This window comes from Drosophila willistoni (assembly GCF_018902025.1).
Source record: "Drosophila willistoni isolate 14030-0811.24 chromosome XR unlocalized genomic scaffold, UCI_dwil_1.1 Seg143, whole genome shotgun sequence".
NCBI lineage: Eukaryota > Metazoa > Arthropoda > Insecta > Diptera > Drosophilidae > Drosophila > Drosophila willistoni.
Window position 1 is genome coordinate 8,176,424 of NW_025814056.1, and position 16,533 is coordinate 8,192,956.

Genomic DNA, 16,533 nt, shown 5'->3' on the forward strand with positions numbered 1-16,533 from the left:
ATTGTTTAAATTGTGTTATCGATGAAATTCCCAGCTCTAAAAAGCATTGGAAAAGAAAAATTTCGAGCCGAGTGAATTGTGTGAATTGAGCTGAAACCGAATATTAAAAGTGTGCTCTTAGCACGAAAGTTAAAAGTTAGGCGGGTGATAATGCAATTGCAATTGAAATAAAAATGCAATTGATAAACAATAAGTGCGACGAACGTCAAACTGTGTGCGTGCAGTGCCAAATAAAGCAGCAATAAGTGGCCACGAATGAGAGCGCAAAGAGCAGATGGTAAAGAGCGTCTTCGTCGTTGTAGTCGTGTGTGTGTGTGTGTGTGTGTGTTGTGTGTTTGTGTGAGTGAGAAGTAGAAAGCGGCGGTAAAAAACACATAGTGATATATACATATATATGCAACACAATTAAGAATATTAATGTATATACATTTTTTATATATATATATGTCCGTATATATTAACACACACACATTGCCGATATAATTGAAAGGATAAAGGATAAAAACAGAAAATTAAAAAAAGACGCTTTGTCTTTTCAAATAAGAAGCAAAAAAAAAAAAAATAAAGAAAAAGAATAATAAAACTGCCTGCGTGTGCGTTTGACTGTAAGCGTGTGTGTGAGTAAGTGAGTGAGTGCTGTATGGGTCCCTGTGCGCCTGTATGCGTAAGCGAGCAAGAAAATGTATTAGTGCATATACGGACGAATGGCTACAGGAAAACGCAATTGATGAAAATTGTGATAATTACAACAACAAAATTCAACAAATCAAATGCTCCTCGTTGAATAATAATATTTAAAAAGCAACAAAAAAAGTAAAGAAAATTATTGACAGTGTTGCACAGTGTACCGTAACAACAGACCGCCCCCACCCGCCACTGCCGCATCAGAAATTCCCCTCGTCGGCCCCACAACAGACTTACACATACAACCTAGCGAACAAAAAAAAAATCATCACCAAAAACAACAACAATAAAGAAATAAGCAACAACAACAACACAACACATTCTCGATCAGTTGAAAAAGAAAGAGATAGAGATAGCACAAAAACAGTGTTCAATTGTTATTGCCAAATACACACAAAAAATTAAACACTCTTTGCCGCTGACTTTTACTTACCGTTATATTGGAAGTACATTTTTTTTATTTTGCTAATTTTGCTTAATTTTTTTCCGAGTGTGTGTGTTTTTTTTTTAAGTTAAACATTTAACCTTGTTGTTGTTTTTGTTTGCAATTGTGTGAAAACTGTACCATATTGTTGAGAATGTGGGGAGATTTCTTGATGGCATGCGGAGGAGAATGTACATATACGTATGCGTCGATATACATATATGTACATACGTATGTGTGTTTGTGTGTGTGTGTGTGTAGCAGTAGTAATAGTACTTACAGTGGAAACTCTGCTTGGAAATTGTAAGGGAATAATTTTAAAAAATTTACATAGATTATTTGATAATTGGAATAACTTGTAGCAACAGTTTTAGCCAATCTAACCAGACCTTAGACCCTCGCAAGTCAATAAGAATAGAACAAAGGTCGACTTTGTGTAACCCCTAACGTACCTGAAAATGGAAGTCTTATAACTATAATATTAGGAATCTCTTAAACTTAATATGTAAATTTATAACAAGATATGTAAACATTTCAAATTAGCCTCCAAAAATGGATTGACAATCATAAGTGGAATATATATATATATATATAAGTATACAGTGAAATCTGGCTTAACGATCACAGCTTTCCCGTACTATCCCGAACATTTTCTGTCATTGTTTACTCATAACATAATATATAATAGAATAATAATAGAATTTTCACTGTATTTATTTTAGGAATGATAGGGGACATCAAATATCATAATGTTCAGGATAATGAAAAGTATACCGTTATACAAGCATTAGAAAAACACATCTTTTCTTACCATTTGTGTTAGAAAAAAGAGAGTATTTCAAAGTCGATACATCAGTTTTGATTCAATTGTACACAAAACAGCTGAAGTAGAAAAATTGTCAAAATAATAATAATTAAAATAGCAATAATATAAAGTGACCTGCTTTAAATTGAAATGCAAGAGAGTTTCTACTATAAGTAAGATGCTAAAAACAAAAACCTTTTTGGCCTTATCTCCGCCCACACAGCCAATTTATATCGTCGTCTGTCTTACAACAATGAGACATGATAAACAACAAGTGCAATTTTTAGAAGATCTAAGTTGTTTCTATTACTAAAAGGAGAATTCCTTGAGAAAAGTGATCTTAGGATAGTGTGCGTCCTACCTGCGTAAAGGATACTAGTGTATGCCTATGTCTGCCATCTGAGTAAGGGAGACAAGACAATATAGAACGTGAAAAAAGGTCAAATTCGAGATACTACAAAGAGACCGAAAGCGAGAGAGACAGACAAAACACTATTGTGAGTAAGAAATGAGTCGCATGCAAAAACAGCATAGCGAAATTATGGCCAGCAGTAATAAGAGCCGAAAGAGAGGTGCTCCGCCGCCACCTTTGCCACCGCCAGAATCCCCGCCACCACCACCGCCGCCACCAGACGATGAGAATTTGATTGAAATGATGGAGCAGGATGAGCAAATGAATAGTCATTTTAATGGCTCAATGAAGTCGTCGCTAACCAATGGTTCTAGGAAAAGGAAACACTCTACCATAGATGGCCATGCCACAAGCTCCTCGACCTGCTCGTCCCATTTAAGTGATCCCCGAATTACGAACAATACAAGGACCTACAATCATAATAATCACCATAATAATCATTCTATTAACAACAATAACAACAATGTGACAAACAATGGTCAATATGGTAATATGAACAACAATAATAAGAAATCATCAGGGAACACAAATTATACATACCGCGATACCATGTCACCGCCCTCACCTCCCTCACCGTCACCACAATCGCCGCCACCCACAAGCAATGTGCCCGAAGTGGTTTACATTTCAGACGTTGAAAGCGATGATCGCGAAGATGGCGACTACTACGAAGAGCACGAGGAGACCGAAGAGGAAGAGGAGGAGGAGGAGGAAGTAGTGCACGATCTCGACGATAGTGATTTGCAAATCTATGATAGCGCCTCGCCAAGAGCATCAGCTGCTGCAGCATCTGCAGTCTCTGGCGGCGGTGGCGGTGGTAGCAACAAGACCAAAATAGCCCAAGCAGCGGCAGCAGCAGCAGCAGCGGCCGCAGCAGCAGCCGCCACATCAACAACACCCACCTCATATGCCATGCCCACGAGCAATACAACGCCTCTTGATTTGTACAATGAATCGCATCAAAGGGATTTGGAGAACGTCACCGATTTGCGTTCATATGGTGAGTAATGCAAAAGAAACAAAATTTAAATACATTTACATAAATATGATTTGTATAGCCAACCCATCGGAAAAAAACTAAACTTTGTGTGTGTTTTGGGTAGATCGGAATAACTTTTGACTCCCCTTTGTGTTATCCTTGTCACTGACAGCAAAAAGTGGAGCACATACTTTTAACCTTGACACGTTTACCTAGAAAAGGCGGGCTACCGACTGTTGCACTGTCTTTTCACTTGGCTTGCCTGGTTTGCTCTTAGTATTCTTTACTCAGCTCTCCGTTTCATTTTGTTCACTACTCCACAGTTTGCCTATTCAGCTAACTACAACAAGAACCAAGTCAAGCCAGGCCAGACAATTGGAAATGCACACACACAGACACAAACAAACACAACTCTCATATAGACCACTATTCGACACTTTGTATTCAGTGTACACAGTGGTACAAACATATTTAAGAAATGTGTAGCAAAATATTTGTTTTCAAGTTTGCAGTAGCAAAAGTACGAAAAAAGTAGTCAGACACTATAGATATATCATCATTTCGTTTAGATCGCTATCTCCCCTTTATCAAACTTGAGATTTGGACCTAAATTGTTAAAAGACCACCTACCCAGCATTTTATGAAAGTTCTCATCTTATACGAATCTTTTTTGAAAGCTATTTCTGTTTAAAATATTTAATAATTTGCTCATTTTCTGATCACAAAATGATTTCTGTCGTGGGAAAATGGTAACCTAGCTATGAAGAGTTTCATATGACCCCTTATGTTGATCAATTTCGATTTGTTTTATATAAACTAGATTTTGACTGTACGGAAAAGTCATTTTCAAGTTTTCCCATAAGCCCAGGAATGGAACTTATCAAGGTGATTTTTATAAAACCAATCCAAATGCTAGGAAGCTATATATTTAGTTCAATAAATCGAGGAAACTAATAATAATTTATAGTAAAAGAGAGGTAAAAGAATAAATCTCTATAATCAGTTTGAATGTAGGAATGGTTAAATCATGGAAATAGTTAATGAATTGTTATTTTTTCCTGCAACTTTTGTCATCCACTTAGTTCTAGGGTTATGGAAGCCACAAGAATAATGACAGCATAATGGAAAAATGTAGTGTATGTATTAAATTCAATTTTGCAATGAAAATTAAAAACAATTGACACGTGAAAGTCTTTAGATTTTTCAAGGATTGTGCACAATTTTGTTACGCCAAAGTCAAGATTTTGAACCCACTGTGCATATGACGTCGACAAAAGAGTCATATTGTTAATATGTATCTACTCTATGTATTGTGTGTGACTGTGTGTGTGTATGAATCAAACATGCTTGTTTGCATAATCGTGCTGCAGCAGCACTTTTTCACGTTCACCCAACATACAAACGTAGGCAATTTAGTGACTTGAACTTGACAATGCAACTGGACGAAGACCAGGCATAGCTAACACACACACTTCAATCACATTTGTATATGTGTATACAACAAGTTAGCCTTTGAGCCAAACATTTCGTAGGAAAAATGAAATCGTTTTTACATATTTTATTTTTATCATCTGTTTTTATACCCTTGCAGAGGGTATTATAAAATTGGTCAGATGTTTGTAACGCACAGAAGGAGACGTTTCCGACCCCATAAAGTATATATATTCTTGATCAGCATGAGAAGCTAAGTCGATATAGCCATGTCCGTCTGTCCGTCTGTCCGTCTGACCGTCTGTCCGTCGGTGCGTACGCGTTTTACTCAGCCATCTTAAGAGCTATCGGGATGAAATTTTTTTTGGGAGCTTTTTTTTACCCGGGTGAGATAAAGTATGAAAATCTTTGGGATCGGACCACTATATCATATAGCTCTAGAAGAAACATTTTTGCAAAAATTGGAGTATCCCCATGAAATTTACCAATATGATAGTAATAGATATAAAATCTCAGATCCCAAAATTTGAATCTGATCCGATAAATAGAACACAAGTTACAGTCAATATAAATCGGTTCAAACGCTGCCGGCAGCGCTGCTTGCTGCCTACTACTGCCATCATCAAATCAACAGAGCACACGCATACACACACAGACGCAACGCTACATGAACTGTATGTGTATGCGTGCCGTGCTTTGCTTAGAAAATGATGGAAGAAGAAAAACTTGTGGTAAAAAGAGAAATAATATTTTGTTTGTGTATTGATGAATTGAGTTGCAGGGAAAGAAATTTCAAAAAGGAAAAATATTATTGCCAAGTATACTGCAAGGGTATATAAACTTCGGCATAGCCGAAGTTAGCTTCTTTGATATTTATAAATACATTTGCAGTTCATGCATTTTGTGTTGTGTCTCTTATCAGTTGAAAATGCAGTTTATCTCTGTCTCCCTTCCCACTCTCTTCTCTCTACTTGATTTGAATGTTAGTGCATAAAAAAAATGAATATTTAAGAGCATATTTGAAACTCGTTGAAAAGAATTTATATGTACATACATATGTATATATTTTTTCCTTTTTGCGCGTTCATTAAACTTTCTAGTCTAGTCAGGCAAAAAAAAAAAAAAAAAAAAATTAAAAATACATTTTGTACTTGCTTTTCGTTCATATGGCTCAGAGTTTAAAGAACCGGCTAAAAGGCATCACATGCCAAGGCTATTATACACCCTCATGTGCATCCGGTCATAGCTAGAAGTCCAGCTACCCCTTAGTTTCATATTCCGAGTCTCTTGTGACTCATTCGAGATCATTTTGGGATCTTCCTACCTGCTGCCCCCCTTCTAAAAGCTATTATGATATCGTAGCGTTATATGTTATTTGATTGTTTTTGATAGACATTCCGATTGCTGACAATTATATATAAAAAATAAACATTTTGTTTGTTTATTTGTTTATGAGTCTCGTGCTTGGTTAAAAATAATTTTAGTTGTACGCTGACATTGAATTTTATTTATTTTTATATTAAAATTACAGAAAGAGAGGGAGAGAGAGAAAATGATAGAGCATTTATGTGTGCGTGTCGGTGGATGGGGGGACAAAAAATCTAAAGTATTGTTTATGCAGTAGAGTATCGATAACATTTTTATAACTCAATTTTCAGTTCCAGATTTAATTACCGCAAATTGTGTTTAAGATATATATGTACATATATAGATAATTCCATTTCGATGATGAATAAAAATAATTTGTGGATATCAAGATATAGCAAGTTTATAATTTAATCATTGATTTGATTATCAAGATTCCCTTTGAGCACTAGAATTCAAGAATTAGAATCAAAAACCACTAAAAACCAATTTGTAAGTTAGATCTGTTTTATAGCTTCTATACACCTCTGAGTGTTGTAGGCGGGGGGATAAAAGCTCTCGAAATTGTTATTATAATCTTGGTTCAATGTTCTGTAAATGAAAAACAACAAAAACGAAAATACAAAAAACGTTTTTTGCTTTGACACGCGTAATATTCTGTGCCTTTATTCTATATAATTTGCTCCAATGTTTATATACAAAAAAATATATATATATATAAATGTATTTATTATGTATATTATGAATTGAGATAAACAGGTTTTAATTGGTGAAAATTTCATGAACCTTTGCTTTATTTTTTTCTCTTAGAAATAATGTGAACACATTTCTTAGCCCAAATTCTAACTACTCCCCCAAACCCCTTAACTTTTCCCATTTCTCAGAGTTCAAGGACAAAAGATAAACCAAAGGCATTCAACTTGAACTCCTCTCACTGCCCTTTCTTTCTCTCTCTCTCTCTCTCTCTTTCTCTCTCTCTCTCTCTCTCACTCTCTTTATGTGTGTGATGGCCTGTTCATTTGTCAGCAAAAATTGTGAAGGGAAAAACTTGATATAAATTAGTCTCTTTGGGGATACACATTTTTTTTCTGTGCATTTCTTAAATTTTGTCTGGAATTTGTTGTAAACCTTTTTTCATTCTGTAACGACCACCCAATGCTGCTGCATCTCCTGATATGTCCTGACTTTTTATGAGTCTATAACGTCTGCTCTTATCGGCATAGGTTGCACGTGCAACTAAATCTATATAATTGCTCTATGTATATGTATCACCACATGTTTTAAAACAATGTGTGTGTGGTTGTATTCTATTATCAACAAACAAATGTTATCTGGAGACACTTTTGGTTTAAGTCGTCGACTGGTTTTATCGTAGATATATGGGGGGGCTAACTATCAATTAAACTGAGTGTAATTGCTCTTGCATCCCTTTCTATAAATAATATGATGTCTTTTAGGATTAATTATGAGAAGGTGTTGTAGGTAATGGTAGAAGTAGTAGTTATTTTCGTTAGGAATTACATTCAATTATATTTAATATCGACTTTTTATTTTTATAGTTAAACTATATAGCGATGAGGCTGTGAGTCTGAACGATTTCAAAATAATACGTGTTCTTGGCACTGGCGGTAAGTACTTTCGTCTCTTCCCCGCATTTCTGTAGTTCGGTTTTTATATCTAAATGTTTATATCTTTGATAGCTTATGGTCGTGTATTTCTGGTGCGCAAATTGACACGACACGATAGTGGAAAACTCTATGCCATGAAGGTTCTTAATAAAATTACAGTGGTCGCAAAATTCAAAACCGCTGAGCACACTAAAACAGAGCGAGTGGTAAGTACAACACAATACAATAGATACTCTATCTACAGCCAACTGAACAAAAAAAAGAAACAAAGTGAGCACGATGACTTAATGATAAACGAGAGCAAGATTGGATAATCATTCTAACAAATTGATTGCATACATTTGGGCGACTCTGATATGGAAATATAACTACCCGAAATTACCTTTTTTGAGAGAAGGGTATTCTACCATCTTCACTTGCTGCAATTGTTAAGAACGTGCTCGAACCTCGATGTCTTTTATTTCCTTTTCTTTGTCGTTGCTTTACCGTTGCACGTTTCTTTTCCGCTTGTTGTTTTGGTTCTTTCCACTCTCTCTTTCTCCCTCTCTGTTTCTTTTTTTTTTTTTGCGACAATAAAGCGCAGCTAATTGAAATTAAACTTGGAACTAGAATCAACACAAAACAAATAACCAACAACAAATTTCAAGGGGATGGATGGGGTTGTTGAGGGAGGGGTAAAGGGATTATCTTCCAAAGTTAGACTTGGGAAGACGAAGGTACAGTTACCAATAAAGACGAAGCAAATGTAACAAGTCCAAGCTTGAGTAAAGTCTAGACTAAGTTTTACCTATCATATGTATCTCTAGGATGTTATCATAAACGATTTATTTAATGAAGGTTTCGACTAGTTAGATCATGTAACATGAATAACTAAATTATATCGTAATAAACATTTTACAATGCAAAAGGGTTTTATTAAAACATTCTTACAATTGCTTTCATCAGACATTGGATTACAGTTTACAAGATTCCTTCCATTTAAGACTAACGAAGCTATGATAAATAATTAAAATTAAGTTTTTTTTTATACTTTGAATATAGTTAAACTTGAGTGTCACCAATATATCCACTTGTCTGTGTGGGTATACCAAAAGCAGGGTATTAAAAATACTTGTTGTTATTCTTTTGACCCACATTATGGACTTGTTCTTCTTATATGTTGCACCGGCAAAAACCTAACGGAGCTAAGGAAAAAGAGAGAGAATCAAAACAGAAACAAGAGATACATATAAAAAATGTATCTCTCTCTCTCTCTCTCTCTCTTTTCGATCAATAGTTTTTAGTTTATGGGCAACCGGTTTACTACACCGACGCCGCCGCAACAACGACATTGAGAATCGCCCCTCGATATACATAGCCTAATCAATGAAGGAAAACTAGTAGAGACAGAGAGAGAATACAAATTTTGAGTGAATTAAGTAACTGCAAACACAAGTGCATATAGATAAATACATATGTATGTATGTAGAGAAAAAGAGAGAGAGAGAGAGAGATAGACTAAGCAAGAGTGTTGAAGAAACAAGTGTATGGGGGAGGAAGAGGAAGTGAGAGATCATGAGCTGTTGAATTGTTTGTCCATCTACATACACACATACATACATACATATCTCTCGGTCGGTCTGTCTGTTGTCCCTCCATTTGTCACAGGGATTAACTGCTGGTTTACCAGGTGGCAAGGGGGGGTACAGAACATCGTGTTATTAATAGAGATATGTATGTACATACATACAACGTGTAGTATGCCCCACACCTTTCCCCCACCAACAAAACACACACAACCACCCACACACTCGCAGACAGACGGACAGACAAATTTGTATGCGTACTTTAAGGCCTTTCCAAGGTACTCTATCTCTCTCTCTCTCCCCCTCGGTTTCTCTCTTTCCCGCGCTCCCCAATATATTGGTGTGCCACTAACCTAGATACATGTGCCACCGGCATCAGTGGTCGGCCTATCTTTCAACAATTTTGCGTCTTTTTATCAATTACTTTTACTTCTCAGTCGAAAAGAAAAGCAACAACAGAGTAGAAAGGAAATTAATATGCAAAATGTGAAAGTTTTAATACCCTATAAGCGCAATTCAGTTGGGTAAAACGGGCCATTGCAACCGAATATGAGCTCTTGATTGCTTACTGGGCTGGGTAACTCCAAGTCGGTCTGCCTCCTCCTTCGACACCCCATTTGATGGGTTTTTGGTTATGTTTAGTTTAAAATATTAGAGATTCTCGCGTGCAACTTTTTAATTTTCAAAGCTGTTGCATTTCGGCCATGGTACAGTCAGACACGTAGTGTGTTATATTTGCTGGCAAAACCCATAAAACAACAACAACAATAATAAAAACCCCCGCTAAAAACTGCCTTAGCAACAACAACAAGACAAGAAAATATTAAACAACAACAACACACTCGCTATATGTATATAAATAAACAAAACTAAGAAAGAAAAAATGCGAAAAAGCGAAAAAACAGAGAAATAAATAAACCAAAAACACAAAAAAAGCAACGATAAGTTATAAGAAGCAAGCACAAAGCTGGATAGTCATAGCCATCGTCGTCTTTCAAAACCTATTCATAATCAGATTGATATTAATTGAGGAGGTATTACGCAGAACAGAACTCAAAACTCTTTAATCGATAGCAAACATTTTCATTGCTCTACTGTAGACAAATTTCAATTCATTAGCTGCTATTTTAACAACAATAATTGTTATATTAAATATGAAATTGAACATGACCTCATGTTGCATGGCTGTTGTATGCATTTACTTACTTTACTATACTTTGTATAAATATTTGACACTTTAAAAGTCGTAAGACGTCTGGGGTTGTAATGACCATTAATAAAAAACTCCTTAAAAATTAAGCTTATGTAAACACTATCTATAGTGTACGTTTTCCACTGTTCGATCACCATGACTAAAAGGTTAGGTAGTCATTAGCTCCTATTTTATTACGAAAAAAGTTGACTTAAACAATTACGAAATATATGTAAAAAATTCTGGACCCGATCCCGGCCCCCCTAACTAGTCTCAATCTATGTATTTCTGCTGGCACGAAACATGATTATGGGGGATTCCCCTGCAACTTGTAGATTTCTAGAGAGAATTCTAAGAGATATTACGAGGAGTTCAAAGATGAAAGCGACATTTATCTTCCTCAAAGCCATGGATCTTACAGACTCTTACATAATATGGTCACAGGTTAACAGGCGAAAACTCAAAGCACGTGGAAGTTAAGTAGAAAGGGATGGTTAAAAGGGAGAACGAGAATGAAAGAGATGCAAATAAACCAAAATTACACCATGCTTCTTTCCAACATTACATTCAAATCTTTGTTTTTTTTCAGGTCCTTGAGGCAGTACAACGTAGTCCGTTCCTTGTGGGACTTCATTATGCTTTTCAGTCTGCATCCAAGTTGTACCTTGTATTGGGTAAGTATTTTTGTGGCTTTAAACCAACCTCCTAGGTTGTCACTTGTTAATCCGCGAGTTTATTTCACAGACTTTGCCAGGGGAGGTGAGCTATTCACGCATCTCTACTATGGCGATCATTTTGAGGAGCCCCGTGTCCGTGTTTATATTGCCGAAGTGGTGCTGGCCCTGGAGCAATTGCATCAGTTGGGCATTATTTATCGAGATATTAAAGTGGAGAATATTCTGCTCGATGGCGATGGACATATTGTTTTGTCCGATTTCGGTTTATCTAAAATTCTAACTGCCGAAGATGATTATCGAGCGCATAGTTTCTGTGGCACTCTGGAGTATATGGCACCGGAAATTATACGGACAGGGCCACCCGGACATGACAGTGCGGTCGATTGGTGGTCCGTGGGAATTCTCACCTATGAGCTACTCACTGGAGCCTCACCATTCGTTTCCGATAACCAGAGTCAACAATCAGAGATCTCGAGGCGGATACAGAAGGAACAACCGTTAATCCCAGACGATTTTAGTAAGGAGGCGCGGGACTTTGTGCTTAGGATGCTGGAAAAGAACCCGAAACGTCGTCTAGGCGGCAACCATCGGGATGCCAGCGAAATCAAGGAGCATGCCTTCTTCCATGGCATCAATTGGCAAGAGTTAAGGGCCAAGCGCCGCAAGGCGCCCTATAAACTGAACCTAACATCCGAGGATGATGTGCAACATTTTAGCAATGAGTTCACCGATCAGTTGCCCGAAGATCCCGATTGTGAGGCGCCGCCAAGTAAGATACGCTTATTCCGTGGCTACACATATGTGGCGCCACAGCATTTGGAGCAAATGCGACGGGATAATAACTGTTGTATAGAGTATTGCAATCCAGGATTGCAGGTAAGTTATTGTTGTTTCAAAAACAAATTTGTTGTCTGACTGATAATTGATTTCTCTCTGTCGTACACCAGAATATACCAAATCGACCGGATGATTTGGAGCTTGGTACTCGCACAGTGAGCGGGGCATATGGCACTTGTCATTTTGTGGTGGACAGCACCACAGAAATGGTCTTCATGGCTAAGGTCATTCCCCTATCGAAATTTCGCGCCTCCGAGGTAGATGCGTTGACATCATGTGCCCTGGATAGGCACGGCCATCCGAATATTGTCAATTATCATGAAACGTTTCGTGATAAATGCGATATCTGGATAATAACAGAGTATTTGTGCGGCGAGGAGCTAACACACCTAATACATAGACAAAGACTCGATGAGGCAACATGTCAGGATATCTTTCGGCAATTGGTGATGGGTGTGCATCATATGCACTCGAAGCGTTTCATACACGGTGACCTGAAGCCCGAGAATGTGGTATTTGAGAGTCGAGATGACTTGAACGTGAAGCTTGTAGATTTTGGCAATGCCTGGTAGGTCATTTAAGACCTCGTCGCTGTTTCTCTAATCTAATCTCTCTCCCTAATCTTTTTGCAGCTATAACAGTAAATTTGAATCCTGGCTGGATAAGCCACGCTACACATTGGACTATGCGCCGCCTGAGTTACTTAGCGATCCAAATGTGGTTAACTATTCACCTGCTGTGGATATTTATGGTTTGGGAGCGATACTTTACACCATGTTCGTGGGTCATCCACCGTATCGGCAGCATTTGGACGATGTGGAGCATAATGTCACAGTGCATCACAAGCTCAGGCGGCGAATGGAGAAGGAATCGTTTAATCAGAACTCTGAACGTTGGCTAAATGCCAGTCCCTCGTTCCAAAAGCTGGTCACCAAGTGCATGCACCGTGATCCAGCGAAGCGACCCCAAATAGCCGATATTCTCGATAGTGAATGGTTGCAAGCAAACTTTAATAACACTAGTGACTATGCGGCATCAGAAACACTCTTTGATGCCACAATATCGGCTATGTCACCACCTCCACTACCACTACAACCAGCATCACCACCTCCACTACCACCAGCATCACCTGCCCCTCAACAGCAGCAACAGCAACCGCTGCAGCAACAGCAACCGCTGCAGGAACAACAGCAACCGCTGCAGGAACAACAGCAACCGCTGCAACAACAGCCACCGCTGCAGCAACAACAACCGTTGCAGCAACAACAACCATTGCAGCAGCAGCAACCGTTGCAGCAGCAGCAGCAACCGTTGCAGCAGCAGCAGCAACCGTTGCAGCAGCAACCGCATCATCAGCAGCAGGATGTTGTCGATTTGAGAGATGAGACATTGGAACTGCAGCAACAAGCAGCAACAGTTGTCAAAACAAAGCCACATAAACATCATAAACAGAAAAATCATAAGAAACAACAGAAACTCAAACAGAAGCAACTGAAACTGCAACAAGAGCAGGAGCAGCAGCGTTTGCAGCAGGAGCAACAACTGCGGCAAGAGATAAGACTGCAGCAGGAATTGATACTGCAACAGCAGGAGCAACTGGAGCAGGAGCGACAAAAACTGCAGGAGCAGAAACTGAAGCAAGAGCAGCATGAACAATTACTGCTAGAGCAAGAGCAGCAATTGCAGCAACAAATTTTGCGGCAGCAGCAGCAGCTAGCAGCCGAAAAGGAGCAGGCAGCAGCACAATTTTTAGACTCATCTGCTGAGGATGAGGGCATCACTATGTCGTCTGATAGGAGAGATCAGCGGTCGGAGGAAGAGCATGTACAAGTACATGAGCAGGAGCAGCAGACAGAGGAGGAAGAGGAACAGGAAGAGACGCAGGAAGAAGGAGAAGAAGAAGAGATGGTGACCGATGATGAGGATTATGAAGTACATGAATACTATCTTGGCGACATAGATACTTTGCCCGATTTGCTTGGCTTCGATGAGGACATGCCGCCTTTGAGTCTGCCGGCCGACTATTATGTATCACAGGCCAATGAGCAAGTAGACCAAGGACAACAGATGCCAGAGCCCGAGCCAGAGCCCGAGCCCGAGCCCGAGCCAGAGCCAGAGGTCATCCCAGTGCCAGTTTACCAGGCAGCGCTAAAATCGGAGCCAGCTCCAGTCCCAGCCTACGTGCCACCAGTAGCGCCAGTGCCAGTGCGAGGGAAACGTGAAAGAAAGCCAGTGGTGAAACCAGATCCCGACCGTGCCCCCATCTACTTCGAACGCCGAAAGACCCGGCTGCAATGTCGCCTTGAGAATCAGTTGAATGACAGCAAAGCTGGCATGTATCTCCTTATGCAAAAAGTGCCGCCGCCAGAGGAGGAAACCCCCATCTACATGCCTTTGGGCATGCCTCGCAAAACTCGCGTCGTAATTAAAAAGCCCAAGCGGACGGGCGATGAGGATCTGTTTGGTTTTCCCAAAGCTCCTGCTTTGCTGCGCAAAACTCGTGCCAGTTGGCGACTTTTCAACGCAAGGATCAAGGGTGTGCAGCAGGTTCTTAAGCACCGATTCCAGGTGGGGCGCCGTGTGTATGGCTCCAAGACTCCCATGATTAAGACGGAGAAAATGGATGACGGCTATGCGAAAACAACATTGATCTATCCGCGACCCAAGCCGCGTGTGAAGAGGGACAAGAAGCCGAAGGAGCCACAACTGCCCACACGGGTGCAGCCAGCTCGCGCACGGGCCATGCGGCAATGTTACGTATTTGAATAGCATCAGAAGCAGCCGCTGCAGCAAACGCCGTCGCTGCAGCAGCGTCAAAAATCTAAGCGACAACAAAAACAACAACCACCAATCTTACAAACAATTAAACAAGAAAAACCCACAAAACAACCGAAAATCAAAAAGGAAAAACCAGACAAACCATCAAAACCAGCAAAAGAAAAACCAGACAAACAATCAAAACCAGCAAAAGAAAAACCAGACAAACAATCAAAACCAGCAAAAGAAACAAAAGCAGCAAAGCCGAAAAAGCCAGCAAAGCCGAAAAAACCAGCAAAAGAGAAAAAACCAGCAAAGCCGAAAAAACCAGCAAAAGAGAAAAAACCAAAACGAATTAATCAGCAAAAGATAAAACAAGAGAAACACCAAGAAGAAACAGAATCACAACCACATCAGCAGCAACAGCCACCGCCACCGGTGGCAGCGGCGGCGGCAGCGGCAGCGACAGCAGCAGCGGCTCCTTCCACACAGCGACCACCATATCCACCACAGCATGTGGTTAAGATTGAACTACAGCCAGGACTACGTGGTGACCAACTGCATGCGGTGCTGGCGACGGCCATGCAGTGGGCAGCAAACTTGAAACATCGGCAGGAGCAACAGCAGCGGCAGCAGCTGCATCTGCAACCGTACAGCTGACAGGAAATTCAAACCAAGACGAAAATTCTTAGGGCAAGATTGGGCGAAGAGGCCGAGGAAGTGGCTACTTTAGAGCAAATATAAGAATATATATCTGAACGGGAAATCCGATTGTAATGCACCACCTGCCGTCAGCTCTATATATGTATATATCCACTATGTACATCGATATATAGACAACGCGTCGGCTCGTTGTGTAGAGTTACATAAAATTGAATATTAGGAATTTTATATTTTCTAAACCGAAACGAAGATATATCGCCAAAAGGAAAAGATACAAAATGGAAACAAAAAGGACAGTTAGTAAGACGACAGTAAAACAAAAAATGGGATCAACAAAACATATATACATAATTTTATGTATAACACCAAAGATCCTGACATGAAAACAAACAAAAAAAAATACAAACTTGAAACACATATTATTAACGAAATTGTTATATATATAAACAAACTAATTTTAAGATCGAAAGAGAAACTAAATTAAGTTTAAAGTGAAAAGAAAAACAAAGCAATTAATTGCTTTCTTTTTCCATTTGATAGACATAAATCGCAGCACCCTCTATATAGACATTATATATAGAAGTAATCGATATACATATATATATATATGTATATAGTATATATATATGTGTGTGTGTACATATGCATATATAATATAATAATGTTGTGTTAGTTAATTGTTTAATATAATCCAATGTAAAAAGTTAAAACAAAAAATAACAAACAACAAATCGAATGTGTTTGTTCGCTTTTTATGACTCTTTAAGACGATTTAAAGAACTACAAAAAAAAAAATATATATAAATACAAGAAATGAAATCCAATTTTGCAAACAATTAACAATTACTACGAAAAAAATAATATATATATATATATCATAATTATTATTGAAACATTTTTGCAATTAGTTTAAAGCAAAGTTAGACATTAAGTTATTAATACATATATATATTATACTTCACGTATAATAAGGGCCAAGGCTAAATTCGGATTGATCGAAATTTCCTATACACTTCACAATTGTCTTTTTGTGATTCTCTTCAACCATCTTTGTTTTTCTTGGTGGTCTGAACTTTTGTTAAATTGTTTTGACACACAGTACATATCTGATGTT

The 16,533-nt window shown here is 38.6% G+C and overlaps 1 protein-coding gene across 1 annotated transcript; it reads left to right on the forward strand.

The window, feature by feature from the left end:
• Window positions 1–11: 11 nt before the first annotated feature.
• LOC6645360 (chromosomal serine/threonine-protein kinase JIL-1) lies at window positions 12–14,865 on the forward strand. Its single transcript, XM_047011916.1, has 9 exons — window positions 12–277; window positions 2,137–3,325; window positions 7,660–7,728; window positions 7,801–7,934; window positions 11,075–11,159; window positions 11,230–12,038; window positions 12,110–12,567; window positions 12,632–13,259; window positions 13,311–14,865. The coding sequence occupies exons 2-9, from the start codon at window positions 2,422–2,424 to the stop codon at window positions 14,766–14,768; spliced, it is 4,545 nt and encodes a 1,514-aa protein (XP_046867872.1). The 5' UTR covers window positions 12–277; window positions 2,137–2,421; the 3' UTR covers window positions 14,769–14,865.
• Window positions 14,866–16,533: the final 1,668 nt, after the last annotated feature.